The following is an 18,607-nucleotide window of genomic DNA, read 5'->3' on the forward strand; positions in this document are numbered from 1 at the left end:
TAGAACTATATTTTCTACATGAGATATTTTTAAGTGTAATTGAATTTCATAAATATGACAGCATTTGGTAACACTTCAGCATGTTTTTGTTCTGTTGTTTATAGCAGCAGAATAATCAATTCCATATCTTTTTTTTTCCCCCCAGAAACTTCTAGAACTCAACAACCTTCATTCTCTCATGTCTGTGGTGTCAGCATTGCAGAGCGCACCCATCTTCAGGCTGACGAAAACCTGGGCTGTAAGTTAATCTCCCTAAGACTGTTCCTTCCGTCTGGGCTGTCATTTCTTGGGTGAGGTTCTCCATTCCTGAGGCCCAGAAGCCTTTCTCGGTCTGCTGTTTGCCACCAACACAGGATGACTGTGGGTTAATTGTGTCCTGTGGCCACACTCTCCCCTTCAATGACCTTGACCCAGTTCTGGGACAGGGAAGCTGTGAGGATGCTGGTGTGGCTGGGGTCAGAAGGGCCCCTAGAGTGGCCCCTCCTGGACCTGACAGCATCACATATGACGGTGGGGTCAGTGGCGTGATGTTTGCTCCCCTGGCCCCAAACTGCCCTGGGGAAGTCCTCCGGGCTGATGGTTTGCAATTGCCCCAGGGCTGCTGACTGTACATCTCAAGAGTTTCTCTGGAGAAACCTGTGATCTTCATGTAGGGAAAAATGATTTTTTTTTTTCCTGAAGGCCATGGATAATTTCAGCTCAGAGGTGGAGTCTGATCGTTATATAATTGAGTCTGTAGGAAAGTTTTTCTGCTGTAAAAATACTTTAAAAATATCTCAGGCCTCTTTATCCTCCCGAGCTTGGCACCATGCCTGACGGGGGGGAAGTCATGGCTCTCCACCTCTCATTAGCATTCACCTCCTGGCCCACCTGGTCCAGGGTCTCACCTCCTAGTCCGGGGTCTCACCTTCTAGTCCGGGGCCTCAACTCCTGGTCTGGGTCTCTCACGGCCACACAGCCCCAGCCTTTCAAGACCTATTTATGTCCCACAGAACTGAAGGAAAGTGTATGGAACCATCAGCTGTGCCTCTGTAGCTCATTTCCGAACTTCTCTCTGCCAGCCTGCGGGGCTGGGCTCTGTTTCAGACTTGGCTGGTTCAGGGGCCTGTAAAATACTTAGGGATTATGTTGTAGGTGATCAGAAGTGAGCCTTGTTTCTTTAAATTGCAATTTTCCATAGATGAAGCCACAGCAAAGTGGAACGAGAGGTGTTAGCCCGGAATCAGAAAACCAGGTCTGTGTTCAGGCACCATCTGTGCAGAGTGATTCTGTGGGTCTCGTCTCCTTGTGTCTACTCAGAGAGCTTGGCCTGAATCTGTGGTGTTCCATCAGTGCTTCGGGGAGCCCAGGGGCTCCTTGGAGCTGCCTCAGGGCCAGCAGGGCCTGGGGCAGAGGCGGGAGGGAGTCCAGCAGGCCGCCTGGGCACGATTCCTGCCAGAGCGGCTCGGCTATATCAGTTTTACGTCTTGGGCTTCTGGGTGAACTTGAGTTGAGCAATGGCTTTGGAGGTCAGAAGCAAGTTTGGAAGCCACTGGTCTCTGTGGTTGCTGCCAGCCCTGTGATTTCCCCGAGTGCATCTGAGCCCTGAGACTTTTTTCAAAAGTTGCTTGGAGATTCTTTCTCAAATGAATTTTCCATCATTTAGGTGCTGCTATTGTTTCTTGGACTGCTGGGAGCTATGTGTGGGCCCCGAAGAAGGAATGATGATTCTCACGGTGCACAGAGCTCACTGTCAGTAACACAGGGACTCTTGGTGGCCCCTGTAAGTGGCACAGTCAGTGAGAGCAGCAGGGGGTCAGCGCACGAGGGACCAGGGTGGCTCCGGCACAGAGATGCCACCCAGTCATGAATGGGCAGGGCCCGTCCATGGAGCTTTGACCAGCGTTCTCCCCAGATGCCGTGCCCAGCCCTGGATGGTGGCAGCGTCAGGCCAGAGCAGCCCCCAGGACCGCTCCCTGTGGCTCCACAGAGCCCTGCGCCACGGTGGCCAGTCATCACGGCTGTGTATGAAAACAAATCTCCCACAGCTCCCCAGGGAGCCAGGAATGAAATATCCACCCAGGACCCATTCGAAAACCTGAGCTTCCTCACCTAACTCCCTTCCAGGCCACAGGGGTCAGCTGTTCTTCCTTACAGATCTGCCCAGTGCTGCCCTAAAAGCTTTCCCTGTATTAACTCATTTCCTCTTGACAGCTCCCTGTCGAGGCTGCCACTGCTGTCAGTGTTCTCAGTTACAGATGAGGAGATGGAGGCGCAGGGCGGTGGGAGGACACGCAGGGTTCCCTGGCCTGAAGGCAGAGCAGAAACCAAACTCAACCGTCTGTTCCAGAGTCTCCGTGCTTCCCCACCACACCCCACGGAGCTCAGCAGGAAAGACAGCACCCACGGCCTCTTGGCACTCAGAACAAGAGAGGGGTCCTGTTTTCTTGTCGCCTTCGTCCACAGCGCTCCGATAGGACCCTGGAAGATGAGATAAGCAGACTGTCAGTGCTGCCCCAGGCCATGGAGCCTCTGTTCTGGCTGCTGCTGCTACTGGCTAGGCCACGGCCTCTGGGGTTCATCCTTCTTTTGCCATTCATTTCTGGTAATGAGATTAGCTCGGGAAATGTTGCCAGGAAAGAGCTGTTTTCCTTCTCCCTGCTTGTCCCTTGATCTGGGGAAGGGAAGTCGGAGGGCCCCAGGGAGGAGACACGCCAGTGAGGCAGGGAGCTGCAGCCAGGCCTTGAAGGCCGCCTTTTGGTCACTTGCTGCTGCTACTGCTGCTAAGTCGCTTCAGTCGTGTCCGACTCTGTGCGACCCCATAGATGGCAGCCCACCAGGCTCCCCTGTCACTGGGATTCTCCAGGCAAGAACACTGGAGTGGGTTGCCATTTCCTTCTCCAATGCATGAAAGTGAGAAGTGAAAGAAGTCTCTCAGTCGTGTCCGACTGTTAGCGACCCCATGGACTGCAGCCCACCAGGCTCCTCCGTCCATGGGATTTTCCAGGCAAGAGTACTGGAGTGGGGTGCCATTGCCTTCTCCGTTTGGTTACTTACTCCTTGGTTAGTCCATGGCTTCAGCTGCCTACTCCCCCGCAATCGCCTGGAATTGGCCCTGACTTTGACCTCTCAGTGGGCATCTAACCGGTGGGAGCTAGGGACAGGCCAGGAAGCTGAGTTTGTGTGTCACCGGAGAACAGGGACCCAGGGCAGCAACAGCTGTTATTTTTCTGAGAAATCTCCCCATGGCTTCCTAAGGACTGAGGACCGGGACTGTTTTCTTGGTTACGCAGGGCTGCTTACCAGGGTAAAAGAGAGGGAGATGCAGCTTCCTAGGAGATAAATGTAGCAGCCGCCAGCAGTCGTGTTGGGGAGAGAGGAGCTGATCCACTTGGGGTGGATCACAGTACAACATCTCCAAGGCCACGTGTGGGGAGCTCTTTGCTCCGGGCAAACCCGCTGTTCAGCCTTTGTTTCAGACCATTCTCTCCCCTTTCGCCCACCTGTCTTGTTAGTCCAAGGACAGGGGCTGGTGCAGGGCATTTGGGAAGTGGGCCAAACACGCCATCTTTCTCCTTCATCCGTATCCACCCCCAGCCCAGTGGAGTTGGCGATGCCACAGTATTCCTGACACTCTCTCCGCCTGTCGGGACGGAGAACATGGGGCGTCTGTTCTGCAGTGCTGCCCACAGGCCGGCCTCCCTCTTTGACTGCCTTCCTTCTTGATGAAGTTGGATATTTGCTCTGTTTCCCCAGTGCCCAGCTGAGTTTACAGTGGGTCGTTTGACTTCTATGCATTTGTTGTGTTCATTTGCATCCTTCTTTTGCTACTTCTTTTCCTGCTAATGAGATTAGCCATTGAAATTGCCCCGAAACTGCTGTTTCCCTTCCCCGCACCTGTCCCTTGATATGGGACTGGTGAGAACACATGGGCCCACAGGGCAGGGGGAGCAGGCACACCAACTGTAGGAGCCCCAAGGTCAGCGCTTTAACAGGCTTCATTGTGCAGAGACGGAAGCTGAGGCTTCCTGTGACCTGCCCAAGATCACGGAGCTGGTGAGAGCCAGCGCCAGCACAGCACAGCTCTGCCTCACGGGACACTCGTCCACATCCTTGTCCGTTTGCCGGATGACCTGTCTGTGATAGAACTTGATGTTGGAGTCAGGCCAGGCACAGGGCAAGGAAGAGTGGGCACCCATGCTGCCCGGGAAGTGAGGCTGGAGATGTGAGATTGGCACACTGGCCCTGGCGACAGGGTGTGACCAGCTCCCTGAGTGCTGTCCCTGGGTTGCCCTAAAACCCTGGCTATCTGGGAAACCTGGGTGGAAGGGGGTTACAGGTGTGAGAAGAGACTTGCCACTTGATTTCCCCATGGACAGCCTTCAGTGAGGGCCAGCTGGTCATTACTGGGTGGGCAGGGCAGCCTGTCGGCCTGGCTGCTGAGCACCAGTGGCTTGGTGGTCTGTGACAAGACGGAGGCTGACCTTGCGCGCAGGCCCACACATACCAGGCCCTTCATAAATGCTGGTTGGTTGTGCCAACAGGGACAGAGTCACCTTCTGCTGGCCTGGGAAAGTGCAGACAGGGTTTGATTTATCCCAGTGCTGGGCCCACTTTGGAATGTCAGTGGCCTCAAAGCCACGAGACCTAAGCAAGAAGTCCTATCAGCCAGCTCTGATTTCCTGAGCACACGTACCATATGGCTCTTATTCATTTCTGCAAATCAAGTATTTATCAAACTCTCCCTTTCCTGCTCCATGCCAGGCCCTTAGGCTATGGTCAAAGCCCCTGTCTCATGGGCTTTTATGTTATCCAAGGGAGATACTGTCTATGTATGGATGTGAGAATTGGACTGTGAAGAAAGCCGAGTGCTGAAGAATTGATGCTTTTGAACTGTGGTGTTGGAGAAGACTCTTGAGAGTCCCTTGGACTGCAAGGAGATCCAACCAGTCCATTCTGAAGGAGATCAGCCCTGGGATTTCTTTGGAAGAAATGATGCTAAAGCTGAAACTCCAGTACTTTGGCCACCTCATGCGAAGAGTTGACTCATTGGAAAAGACCCTGATACTGGGAGGGGTTGGGGGCAGGAGGAGAAGGGGACAACAGAGGATGAGATGGCTGGATGGCATCACTGACTCGATGGACGTGAGTCTGAGTGAACTCCGGGAGTTGGTGATGGACAGGGAGGCCTGATGTGCTGTGATTCATGGGGTCGCAAAAAGTCGGACACGACTGAGTAACTGAACTGAACTGAAGCACATGCGGGAAGTGATCAATAAATGTGTGCTGAATGCATGAAGTAATGAACCAAGAGCTGTCAGATGGGAATAAAAGTGATGCTGAAGACCCAAAGAGGAGGATCGGTAGGAATCAACTGAGTGTCCAGGGAATGCCTCTCTCAGACCTGAGTGACAAGAGGGAGCCAGCCGCTCCAAGAAGTGGGTGCAGCCAGCACAGAGATCGCGGTGGAAGAAACTCCACAGCCAGTGTGGCCGGAGCACAGTGGGCCTGGGGGACGCTGTGAGCATACTGTGGGCGGGCTGCGGGGCTGCTGGGGAGGGGCTCAGCCTGGAAAGAAGTTCATACAGGAGACAGACACGATCTGGTTCACAGTTGCTTTTTGTGTTTTGTTTTTTAAAATTAACGTTTCAACTCTGTGGCTTCCCACGTGACACTAGTGGTAGAGAACCCACCTGTCAATGCAGGGGCTGGTTAAGAGACTCGGGTTCTATCCCTGGGTTGGGAAGATCCCCTGGAGGAAGGCATGGCAGCACACTCCAGTGTTCTTGCCCAGAGAATCCCATGGACAGAGGACCCTGGTGGGCTACAGTACGTAGGGTTGCAAAGAGTTGGACATGACTGAAGCAACTGAGCATGCGTGCACTCTGTGAAAAGCAGATTGCAGAGGAAGTGCAGGGGGGCAAGAGTGGAAATGAGGCTGGGTTAGGGCGTTAGGGCAGAATCCAGGAGTGAGCCAGTGCTGGCTAAACTGGGGCAGTGGCAGTGCATGGGAGAGAAGGAAAGTGAGAGAGGGGGGATTCTGCAGACAGAGGTGGCGGGATTTGTGAAGGATGGGATGTCAGAGATGAAGCAAGGAGGGGCCTGGAGAGTGGTTCCTAGGTTTGAGGCCTGAGCAGCTGGGAACTCAGGTCTAGGGCTAGAGAGAGATTGGGATGAGCTCAAGGAGGCGGCTACCACTAGGGCATGGAGGAGAAGATAGATGGGGCTCTCCAAGCCAGGGAGACCCCACGGGACAGGGGTCTGTCTAGAGGACAGGGAAGCCTGGCATGCTGCAGTCCATGGGGTCTCAAAGAGTCAGACACGACTGAGCGACTGAACAATAGCAACAACAGCTGGGACGAGGGTGAGACCTTTTCTCAGATCAGAGTGGTCCCAAGAGGAGCTGGACTTAGACAGGAGAGACCTGAAGGTATGGAATTCCCGGAGTATGGGTGAGTCACTCTTTAATTACAGTCATGAGCTACACACACACACTCTGCTTGCTGTGTACATGTTCTATTGTGATTCACACACACACACACACACACACACTGCTTGCTCTGTACACGTTCCTATCGTGATTCGCTCTTTCCTACTGAATTGATCCAGAGAGTCTGACCCATCTGCAGCAGCAAAATGAAAACTGAAGAACTTGGCCGGAAGGAAGTCACAGCCGATGGGTCAGGAGGCCTGGTCTGCAGGGCGGTGGTCTGGAGGGGACCCGCCTGGGAGCCGGACTCTCACTTCAGGCATCTGGGGGTGCAGGGTCGTTAAGCGGGTATCCCAGGAAGGTGGATGGGTGGTGGCATTCGTGTATTTCAGATTTTCATCTTTCATGCGGGAGGTGCCTCTCCCCTCTGTGTCTGATGGAGTGCCCCCTTGGATGCTGTGGAGGACATCATGATGGGCAAGGCTATCCCAGGCTTTCCTGAGCCATGGCTCAGGGGGGAGGTGAGGTGGGGGAGGAGAGGACATCCCCTGATGACTCATCACCAGTCCCTCCCCTCGTCTCCATTCTCAGGAGTTCTGCTGATGTCTGCACCCTCGTCTGCCTTCACTTTGCCACAACATCTGTCACCCCCTTCCTGAAACATCTCTCTTCACGCAGCTTATTCCCTTCCCCACCCCTACCCCCACCCCTGACCACTTTTGTCCCTCTCACCACACGGGCTGTAAGTGTCTGGCGGGGCTCTGGCCCAGCTCTCACCTTTCCTGATTCAAGTCCTGTCCCATGGGGTCTTCCCAGCTTGGAAAGCCCCATCTTGCCCCTGTGGGGGCTGCCTCCTCACACTCATCCCAGCCCCTCTCTCTAGCCCTACACCCACGTTCCCACGCCAGCTCCACGAGCCCTCTTCTCGCGTGTTTGTCTGACAGCTCACCACTGGCGTGTCTGAAATCAAAGTCTGGTTCCAGAAAGTGCTGGTTAGTTCCAGGCTTTCTGAGTGGACCTGTTTGGACTTTGAGGCAATATGGTAGACTGGGCAGATGAGCAGTAAGCCCTTTCTTCCCTCCCAATCACCTGCTGCAAACACACATACAAATAAACTAAATTATAAACCAAGAAGCAATGCTGAGCCAGAAGCCAGGAAAGGGAAGTCACCATGTGCTAGAAACAGAGAATGCTCTGAGTCAGCGCAGGGGGCAGAGCGCAGAGAGCTTACTGGATGGAGACCTTGCCAGCTGTCAGGGGGCAAGGGTTCTGATGCCCGCTTATGGCGGGCTGGAACTCAGCTACTCACAGGAATCAGAGAGCCAGCAAGTGTCCCCCACTGGAAAATCTCAGACCAGCCTGGGGGAGCCCCAAGGGAACACAGGTAGAAAAAGTCCCTATGAGAAAATGTCACCTTAGCCTGTACTTCAGGTAGGTAGTTCTTGGCTCTCAGCCCACATGACCAAGAAATGAGGGGTAGTGTCCTGTGGAGGTTAGGAGTGTAGACTCTTGAATCAGACTCCCAGGCTCAGCCAGCCTTGGACCTGCCTCTTATGGTGAGGGTTAAATGAGTAAATATATGAAAAAAATGTTTCGAACTATGCCTGGCACACAGTAAGGGCTAGATAAGTATTAGCTGCTGCTGCTGCTTTTATTATTATTTTCAACTTTTCTTTGACTGTTTTCAAATAGACTGGCAGAGACCACCATCCCTGTAAGCCAGGTCCTCTGATTTATAACCTGATAACATCATCATCTTCTAGTGGTTCCCTTGCTTCTCATCTCACTCCCTTTCTCATGCTGTTCATTCATGGAGTGATCGTCCTACGACACAGCTCTGGTGTTTTCACTTGCCTGATTAAAGACAGTTTTTAGCAACCCCCCATCCTTTGGGTGGGGGGTGGTCTCTACCCACCACTGCTCCAGAGCAGGATGCTCTGATGTAACCGTGTTTTTCTTTTTTTTTCTTAAGAAAGTATTCCAGCAATTTTATTGTATAATTAGTGAACAAGTTAACATAAAATTGCATGAGACTTTTTCTTTTTTTCTCCCCCTCTCCCCACCACCTCTATCCCCTTTGGTAACCATGAATTTGTTTTCTGTGTCTGTGAGTCTCTTTCTGTTTTGGAAATAAATTCATTTGTATCAACTTTTTAGGTGCCAAATATGAGGGATATCATAGGATAATTGTCTTTCTCTGGCTGACTTGCTTCACTTACTGTGATAATCTCTAGGTTCATCCATGTTGCTGGAGATGGCATTATTTCATTCTTTTTATGGCGGAGTAGTATCCCAGTGTACATATGTACCACATATTCTCTGTCCATTCATCTGTCGATGGATTCTTAGGTTGCTTCCACGTCTCCGCAATTGTAGATAGTGCTGCTATGAACATGGGGGTGCATGTATCTTTTCAAATTAGAGTTTTTTTCTGGGTGTATGCCCAGGACTGGGATTGATGGATCATATGACAACTCTAATTTTATTTTTTTAAGGAGTGTCCCTGTACTATTCTCCATAGTGGCTGTACCAATTTGCATTCCCACCGACAGTGTAGGAGGGTTTCCTTCTTGCCACACCCTCTCCAGCAAATTTATTATTTCTCTACAAATTAGTTATTGGTAGACTTTTTGGTGATGACCATCCTGACTGGTTTGAGGTGATATCTCGTTGTAGTTTGGTTTGCATTTCTCCGATAATTAGTGCCGTTGAGCATCTTTTCATGTGCTTGTTGGCCATTGGTATGTCCTCTTTGGAGAAATGTCTATTTAGGTTTTCTGTCCATTTTTTGATTGGGTTGTTCATTTTTTTTTTTTTTTTTTTGGTATTAAGCTGTATGAGCTGTTTTTGTATTTTGGAAATTAATCCCTTGTTGGTCATATTGTTTGCAAACATTTTCTCTGAGTTCATAGATTGTCTTTTTATTTTGTTTATGGTTTCCTGTGCTGTGCAGAAGCTTCAAGTTCAATTAAGTCCCATTTGTTTATTTTTGTTTTCATTACTCTAGGAGATGAATCTAAAAATATATTGCTATGATTTATGTCAACGTGTGTTCTGCCTAGGTTTTCCTCTAGGAGTTTTATAGTATCTGGTCTTACATTTAGGTCTTTAATCCATTTTGAATTTATTTTTGTATATGGTGTTAGAGAATGTTCTAATTTCATTTTCTTACATGTAGCTGTCCAACTTTCCCAGTACTGCTTATTGAAGAGACTGTCTTTTCTCTTTTGTGTAGTCTTGCCTCATTTGTTGTAGGTTGATTGATTGGCCATAAGTGTGTGGATTTATTTCTGGGCTTTCTATCCTTTTCCATTGACATATATGTCTGTTTTGTGCCCGTACCACACTGTTTTCATTACTGTAGCCTTGTAGTGTAGTCAATAGTCAGGGAGCATAATTCCTCCAGCTTTGGTCTTCTTTCTCAAAATTGTTTTGCCTATTTAGGGTCTTCTTTGCTTCCATACAAATTAAAAAAATTTTTGCTCTGATTCTGTGACAAATACCACTGGCAATTTGATAGATATTGCATTGAATCTTTAGATTTCCTTGGGTAGTATGGTCATTTTAAGTATTGATTCTTCCAATCCAAGAACACGGTATGCCTTTCCATCTCTTTGTATTATCTTCAATTTCTTTAATCAGTGTCTTACAGTTTTCAGACCACAGGTGTTTTGCCTCCTCAGATGTGTTTATTCCTGGGTATTTTATTCCTTTTGATGTATGTTGTAACAATTTTGATGTTGCTCTTTTTAATCCATCATTTTAATTTTCATTGCACTACTTCTTCAATGAATATTCAGGACTGATTTCCTTTAGGATGGACTGGTTGGATCTCCGTGCAGTCCAAGGGACTCTCAAGAGTCTTCTCCAGCACCACAGTTCAAAAGCATCAATTCTTTGGTGCTCAGCTTTCTTTATAGTCCAGTTCTCACATCCATACATGACTACAGCCTTGACTAGACAGACCTTTGTTGGCAAAGTAATGTCTCTGCTTTTTAATATGCTGTCTAGGTTGGTCATAACTTTCCTTCCAAGGAATAAGCATCTTTTAATTTCATGACTGCAGTCACCATCTGCAGTGATTTTGGAGCCCCCAAAAATAAAGTCTGTCACTGTTTCCACTGTTTCCCCTTCTATTTGCCATGAAGTGACGGGACCAGATGCCATGACCTTAGTTTTCTGAATGTTGAGCTTTAAGCCAACTTTTTCACTCTCCTCTTTCACTTTCATCAAGAGGCTCTTTAGTTCTTCTTCACTTTCTACCATAAGGGTGATGTCATCTGCATATTCATTGGAAGGACGGATGCTGAAGCTGAAACTCCAATACTTCGGCCACCTGATGCGAAGAACTGACTCATTTGAAAAGACCCTGATGCTGGGAAAGATTGAAGGCAGGAGGAGAAGGGGACAACAGAGGATGAGATGTTTGGATGGCATCACCAACTTAATGGACATGAGTTTGAGTAAACTCTGGGAGTTGGTGATGGACAGGGAGGCCTGGCACACTGCAGTCCATGGGGTTGCAAAGAATTAGACACTACTGAGCGACTGAACTGAACAATACTTCTCAGGTGGCGCCAGTGGTAAAGAATCTGCCTGCCAGTGCAGGAGATATAACAGATCCCTGGCTTGGATAGTTCCCCTGGAGGAGGAACTGGCAACCCACTCCAGTATTCCAGCCTGGAAAATCCCATGGACACAGGAGCCTAGTAGACTCCAGTCCATGGGGTGGCAAAGAGTCAGACATGACAGAGCATGCACACTACTACACTACTTCTAGTTTTATAATAATGAATATTTTCAGTTAAGTTTTAGCTGTCATTTGGATTTTTAACTCTAGGTTTCAGTGATCCCTTCGAGTTAGGGAAGATACTGAGCTTAGGTGATAGAGGGATTTTGGTGTGTTCCAGTGGGTGTTTCTCAGGACAACTTGCATTTGGGAATGAGGCATTTGAGGAGAACCTTTGGGTAGGGAGATTCTTGCAGGGTGCAGAGGACATAATAGAAGCATTTTGGCAATGGCAGCAAATACCAAAAGTTTTCATACCTACTTCACACCTACTTCCTTGCCCTGAAAAACAAATCATAAACCTTTCAGCTGTGGCCAGTGGAGCATCTATTGCCACCAGCAACATAGCAACCCAGAGCCCCAGGTCACGTGCGGAAGAGACGCAAGAGCTGGCTAGCGGAATTTCCTGCTCAAACACAGCCACAATCAACTCATTCTTTCCCCTTTGATTAGTATTCAACTGTTCATGCTTAGCCGCTTGTGATTTGCACCCTGTTGGCAAGTTGAGTTGAAAGATCTGGAAAAGGAGAATAAGCTGTCAAATTGGCCATCACATGTCCACGGTATCCAAAATGACCTAGTCAAAAGCATACTTTGCCAAATGGTGAGTTTCCATCTCTCTCTTACCTTCCCAGTCTTGTCCAAGGCAACACCTGCCTACAGTTCTGCCAAACTGCTGCTCCCTTGAGCATCGCTGTGTGTTCCCACTGCCAGCCCACTGCTCATACTTTCTTTGGCCTCTGGGGCCTCTCCAGCCTCATCTCTGCTAGTTGAAGCCCAGCAAGACTAATTTCCAGGATCACCTTTTCCTGGTTCCTCCTTCCCATAATGGAGTTTGTTCTCTCCTTCCAGAGCCCTCTCATAGTGCTTCTGACTCTCCCATGCCTTAGCCAGCCCTTTCCATGGCTCAGCCATGCAGACCAGCTCTGGACCCAGGATGGACCCTTGGCAAACTTCCATTCAAGGACCAAGGTCATCCTCCTGGCTCTACTCTTGGGCTTTTTGGGAATGTCTCTTGGGGTTGCCATGAGCATAATTTATTTAAAACTTAGCAAAATTACTGGAAACGTGATTAAAGTTGATCTACAAGATTATACATTGTGTATTTATGTTTGCATGTATTTATGTATATGTGCATATAAACTGTCAAAGAATTGTTTTTTTAAAAGATAAAATAATGACTTATACAAGTATAAAATGATTATTTGTCAAATATTTTATTTTAACTTATTAATTAGTGAGAGATTCAGTAAGATATTCAGTTCAGTTCAGTCACTCAGTCGTGTCCGACTCTTTGCGACCCCATGGACTGCAGCATTCCAGGCCTCCCTGTCCATTACCAACTCCTGGAGTTTACTCAAATTCATGTCCATTGAGTCAGTGATACCATCCAACCATCTCGTCCTCTGTTGTCCCCTTCTCCTCCCACCTTCAACCTTTCCCAGCATCAGGGTCTTTTCAAATGAATCAGTTCTTCGCATCAGGTGGCCAAAGTATTGGAGTTTCAGCATCAGTCCTCCCAATGAATGCTCAGGCCTGACTTCCTTTAGGATGGACTGGTTGGATCTCCTTGCAGTCCAAGGAATTCTCAAGAGTCTTCTCCAACACCACAGTTCAAAAGCATCACTTCTTCAGCGCTCAGCTTTCCTTATAGTCCCAACTCTCACATCCATACATGACTACTGGAAAAACCATAGCTTTGACTAGATGGATCTTTGTTGGCAAAGTAACGTCTCTGCTTTTTACTATGCTGTCTGGTTGGTCATAACTTTTCTTCCAAGGAGTGAAGTGAAAGTGAAAGTCGCTCAGTCGTGTCTGACTTTTTGTGACCCCCATGGACCATACAGTCTGTGGAACTCTCTAGACCAGAATACTGGAGTAGGTAGCCTTTCCCTTCTCCAGGGGATCTTCCCAACCCAGGGATCAAACCCAGGTCTTCCTCATTGCAGGCGGATTCTTTACCAGCTGAGCCACAAAGCAAGCATCTTTTAATTTCATGACTGCAGTCACCATCCACAGTGATTTTGGATCCCCCCAAAATAAAGTCTGTCACTGTTTCCACTGTTTCCCCATCTATTTGCTGTGAAGTGATGGGACCAGATGCCATGATCTTAGTTTTCTGAATGCTGAGTTTTAAGCCAACTTTATTTCAAGAGAACTGAGAATACTTTATGGTCAGTTGAAGAATGCTGAAATCATCTTTAAAATGGATAGAAAATTAGTATTCCCAGAATGATGATCAGTGGGATACTATGGGACATCAGTTGCCTTTATATGGACTGGAATTATTTGCATTACTACATTTTCTACAGGTTAACATCTATTTGTACAGAATTTAAAATAGCCTTAGTCAAAGACAGATATGGATAGCTTGCTAGAACACATATTAAATTTCAGAGTCACAGTTTTCCCTCACATTACTTATAATAGTCTCCATTGCATCTGCTATTTTACATTAGTTATATGGCTTTATAGTTTGTTTTTCAGAAGCCAGTAGTTCATATCTGAAGAATTTAAGAATTACTCTTTTGAAGTGCCCTTGTTTCATTCCTTTCTCATTGCATCTTCAGTCTGTTGAATCCATTGATCCATAGATTATCCACAGCACTAAAAATTCTTTCCATACCAACAGTAGACACTGGAATTGAAGTAGGATTTTGAGCCAGTTTTAACATATTTGGAGCAACACGTTCTTTGTTGAAAAACATTTCCACGTATCAAGAACTGTTTCTCTCAAGACAAGGGAACAAGCTACCAACGTCCTCATAAAGAGGATTTGGAGGACTTTTTTTTTATTCCACGGAGCCTACTTACCAGAAGAGGGGAATTTTTCATCATTAGTCAAATATAAGTGCCACATACAGGCTCTCTAGCAGCATGATAAGGGGCATTTCCAAAAGCAACGCACTTCTTCAGGCATCTGACCAAGATCCGTGATCATCCTGGCTTTTAACCCGTGGTTGAGATGTGCCATTTATCCCTTGCAGCAGATGTTTGTCACCATGTAAATTATTTAAAATCAAAAGGCTGGGATTTATTTTTACCTTGTAATTTTAATTCACTTTCTATACGTAGCTACGCCCATTTCTCAATCTTAATGTATATTTTTTCATTTTGCCTTACTTCATAGAGGTTTTGCCTGTTTTATTGCTATTAATAAAATTTAGCTCTTGGGTTTAGTTATCATGTCTATAGTTTTAGTGTTTAGTTTTATATTGTATGTTTTAAACATGGTTTCTGATTTTATCTATATTAATCAATTTCTCCTACTTCACCCCTCCCTCGAATTTCCATAGCTTTTTGAGTTGAGTGTTAAGCTTATTTATATTCATATTGTTTAGTTATATGAATTAAAAACCATGCATTTTTTCCCTCTCAGTACACTTTTGACCTCATCACATAGTTTAACATATCATGATCTGTATGTGCTTTATGTTTCTGGTTTATAAATAGTTCATTACCCTCGCTTTTATTTATTCTTTTACTCAAGAATTATTGGAATATTCAAAAATTTCCAAAGAATTGAATTTTTAAGTTGTCGTTAGTTTTCTTATTCTTTTTTTTATTCAACAGATTTTTAGGCAGTGTTTTCTCTGTGTCAGGAACCATAATAGATGCAGGGTATTGTGGAATGAATATAACCAGCATGGTCACAGCCTTCATGGGAGTCATCCTTTGCTGAGTGAAGCACAGATGTCATCGTTTAAGTAGTCACAATTATAATAAATGTTATGGAAGGAAAAAATCTCAGGGTGGCCCAGCACTTCTAAAATTTACTAGAAGTACAGTTGCCTATTGTATTTAGTGAGTATTTCCTGTATGTTGTTTAATCTTGTTTCTCCTTTCCTGAATGTGAATGCTTTTAGTGTCTGTTTGACTCAGGTAAGCAGATAAGTTGTTTTCTTGCATGTAGTTCTGATGGTTTCTTCCTGAGGCTTCCTGTAAACTCTAAAATCTAAAGGACCCTCAATGCATATGAGGTTTTCAGTTTATGGCACTACTTGTAATAAAAGTTTAGAACAAGTAAATGCTGTTCTTTTTGAATAAACAAACCCTATATTAAAAAATTAAATCTTAAAATAATTTTTCAGCATAATACGTGTGCATGAATTTTAAAAATCACTACATACTGAAAGGCTGAGTGAAGCAGCTAACACTCCTTTGTCCATCTCTGCATAACCCAGTCACTCCCTAGAGGCAAACACTCAGTTATTTAGCAGTTTCTTCTGATGGTTTCTGCCATGTTTCCATCGATGTGTTTTTGCTGCAATTTCTCGATCCACTCACTTTGGACAGTATATGGTGACTTCTTTGTAAGATGGATGTTGGTTTAGTTTTCCTAAACCGTCTTCCCTCATTCTTCAAAAACACTCATGTTACCATAATTACATCACTTTAGTTAAATGAGTGTTCTTGTTTTAATTATTAGGAATGTGTAAGTATGGTTTTCCATAAATGGCTCCTCCATACTTAAGTGGTTAAGTGTGAATAACATGTTCTTTCTGGAATATCCCTTTGTTTCCCTGGCATTTCTAATCCCCTTTTAAGGAAAAATTCTTACTCTAGCTACTGCTTATCTACCAGATATTTTATATGTATACGTAAAATACACATATAAACATATGTAATACTATATAAAATCTTACCAGGCCTTATGTATATTGTACATAAAATCTTTAAATTATTTTATTTAATTTTATTTTTATTATACATAATAAATTATGTCCATTCCCTTCCTCCACCCCACCAATGTGCTATCCCATTGGGTTTTCTGTCGAGTCTTCTCTCTCTCTGGAGGCCTCTTCTGGGGTGGAAGGATGTAGACCAGCCTTTCTTTAGCCTTGCTGCTCATCTGTCCTCTCCCTTTACTACTGCTAGTTTGGATCCACTGTTTCCTACATCCCGTATCCTCCTGTCCTTGGTTTATTCTTTCATTTTGCTAGGGGAAGTTCTCAAATAGTATGCATATTACTTGGGAGATAGATGTTCTTTTTCATGTCTTCTAACATCCTGTGCATTCCCGCTGAGAAATCTGATGCCATCCTGAATCTCATTTGTGGCCACAGAATGGAGCAGATGAGTGAAGTTAACTAGACCCGGCCATTCCGAATGTGTGTGTGTAGGTGGGGTGGAGGTTGCGTAGGAAGTATGTGTGCAGACAGACACAAGGTTAACAGAGGCAGGTGTGGTCTGGAGAAGCCTGGTTTTAAATTTGGGAAGTGTGCAAATGTGGCTGCCTTTGGTCGGCCCACTCCACTAAAGAACTCCAGTTGTTGGTTGGAGGTCAGTCTGCAGGGTGATCTTTAGGGACATCCTCCAGGACTGTGATCATGTTGGCCTCGTGTCCATGTCAGGACACAGATGACCCCCTGATCAGCTCTGTGGTGCCATGCATCGAGGTACTTGACAGTCTAGGCAGATAGGCCAGACGTGCCAGGGGACATGGGCAACCCCTCAGCTGGGTCCAGAGACCCAGTGGAGGCAGACTTAGGCTCCAGTTTGGCTCAGCGGCAGTGTGTATGAGGACGACATAGGGATTTGTTGAACTGCTGGATGAACATGGGTGACTGCCACAGGATTCATTGGGCTTCTAGGTTGTATTAATAAAGAGATGACCTCCCAGCCAAGAGGGTGAGGGGCCTGCTCAGCTTTACAATGGGGCCATTCACAACTAGAGGATCTGGTTCTGTTCTGGGTATATGTTGTTTATTTACTGACTTTCTTATCCTTAAACATTCATTTCAAATGCTTCTCTCTTTATATCTTCCCTTGATGCTTCCCTTGCCCATAATTTACCTACTGTTGGTCTGAGTTCTTATCTCTACTTACTTACTTACCATGTTGCTGTAATATACATGTCTCTCCTCTACTGAATCAAGTTCCCCAAGGGTGCTCTGACAAGTCACTTAATCCTTGTGATTATGAACCTGAAATAGCGGCAGTCATCCTGGCTCCATCTTCGTCCCTGGGCTTTGTAAAGATCAGATGAGTTGTATGTTTTGGTGCTTTACAGACAGCAAATGGGAGATGATGGCGTTATTTCCTGTCCGTTTGCTAATATGATGAATAACAGCCTTAAATTAACAAGCTGGTTAAGCAGCCGTTGTTCCTCACATCTGTGTAGCATCCCCTGATGTGTCCTGAATTTCTCAATGAAAAAAAAAAAACCTCACTGTTTATTCTCCAACTTCTTCATTACTGGGGACGTCCTTTCAGCTTTTTCTTTTGCCTCTCCTCTCTGAAGTCCTTAAGCTGTCACTGCTCAGCTGGGCTGTTGCACAGCTGCATCCTCTGTGACTCCAGAGGCTGAGGATCAAGGAATTAGCCAAGGCAGCCTGAGTTCCCCGATGCACCAGACATGGCCTCAGCCTGGGATTTGCAGACTTGGGTCCCAGGAACCCAAAAGGCCGCTTCAGTTCGAAAGGCTGGCTTCCCCTGATGCTGGGGAGTACTGCTCTCCTTCTCTCTGCTGTATGATGAAACTGTTGGCCACTGGCCTACGTTAGTCTAATGGATGTGGCAGGGTGGCTGGTCCTGGTCCTTGCACAGACCATGGGGTCTCAAAACCACACTTCACCAAGGATGCTCCTGGCCTAGGGTCCCTCTCCACTTATGCTCCTGGGCTCAGCCATGGATCTCAGATCCCAGAGGCACTGGCCCTGGAAGCTAAACTTGGGGGTTTCCAACGTCAGCCACGTGCTGTGCCAGAGCCAACCCTCTCCACTGACCCTTTCCCATATCCTCTTTTCAAGCCTGCTCTCGGCCTAGATTCCTTTCCTCAAAGCCATTTTATTCAAGGAGCCTCATTGCCATTTTCTGGCACTGGGCCTTGATGTAGAACTTGCGGGATGACCACAGCATCAGGTCTGGAGAACCAGGATTCAGTTTCTATTCCTTTCTTCCAGGAAGCCTCCTTATGAACACAGAGCCATCCTTTAACTGGTGACCAGCTTTACATACCAGAGATCTCAGTCATAAAAGATCTTACTTCTCTAATCTCTGGGCTGTGGGTATCTGCTTATCCTTTAGTTGCGTAACTAAATCACCCCTTAGATGACAGCATGTAGAAAAAAGGTGTAGGTTATTTTGACTAAAACACTGTCGCCAGTGTAAATAAGACACAGCCATGGACCACAGGGGATCTGGAGGAGATAGCCCTGATTGGAGAGATGGCCTGGCTAGGTGCACAGAATGTGCAGGCAAAGTGGGTGACATTTTGAGGGGGCCTTCAGTAATGGCAGAGATGTTGAGGAGGAGTAAGAAGTTGTGGACCCAGGGAGAGAGACATAATGGGGCTGTGAAATAGCTCTGGGTGACCTTGAGGAATTTGCTTTACTCTCTGAGCTCCTCGTTGTTGTGGGGTCTGTGCACCATGGTGTTGGTCATTATGCAGAGGATTCTAGTCTCGG

General features: G+C 46.7%; 1 protein-coding gene across 12 annotated transcripts in view; it reads left to right on the forward strand.

Moving 5' to 3' along the window:
* Positions 1-18,607, forward strand: part of RALGPS1 (Ral GEF with PH domain and SH3 binding motif 1) — a 303,143-nt gene that overhangs the window by 121,770 nt on the left and 162,766 nt on the right. For all 12 annotated transcript variants that reach the window (XM_019970864.2, XM_019970862.2, XM_019970867.2 and 9 more), the window contains exon 8: positions 146-238. In XM_019970864.2, the coding sequence (XP_019826423.1) occupies positions 146-238 (93 nt within the window). The remainder of the gene's footprint in view (positions 1-145; positions 239-18,607) is intronic.

This window comes from Bos indicus, chromosome 11, assembly GCF_029378745.1.
Source record: "Bos indicus isolate NIAB-ARS_2022 breed Sahiwal x Tharparkar chromosome 11, NIAB-ARS_B.indTharparkar_mat_pri_1.0, whole genome shotgun sequence".
In the NCBI taxonomy this organism is placed as follows: Eukaryota; Metazoa; Chordata; class Mammalia; order Artiodactyla; family Bovidae; genus Bos; species Bos indicus.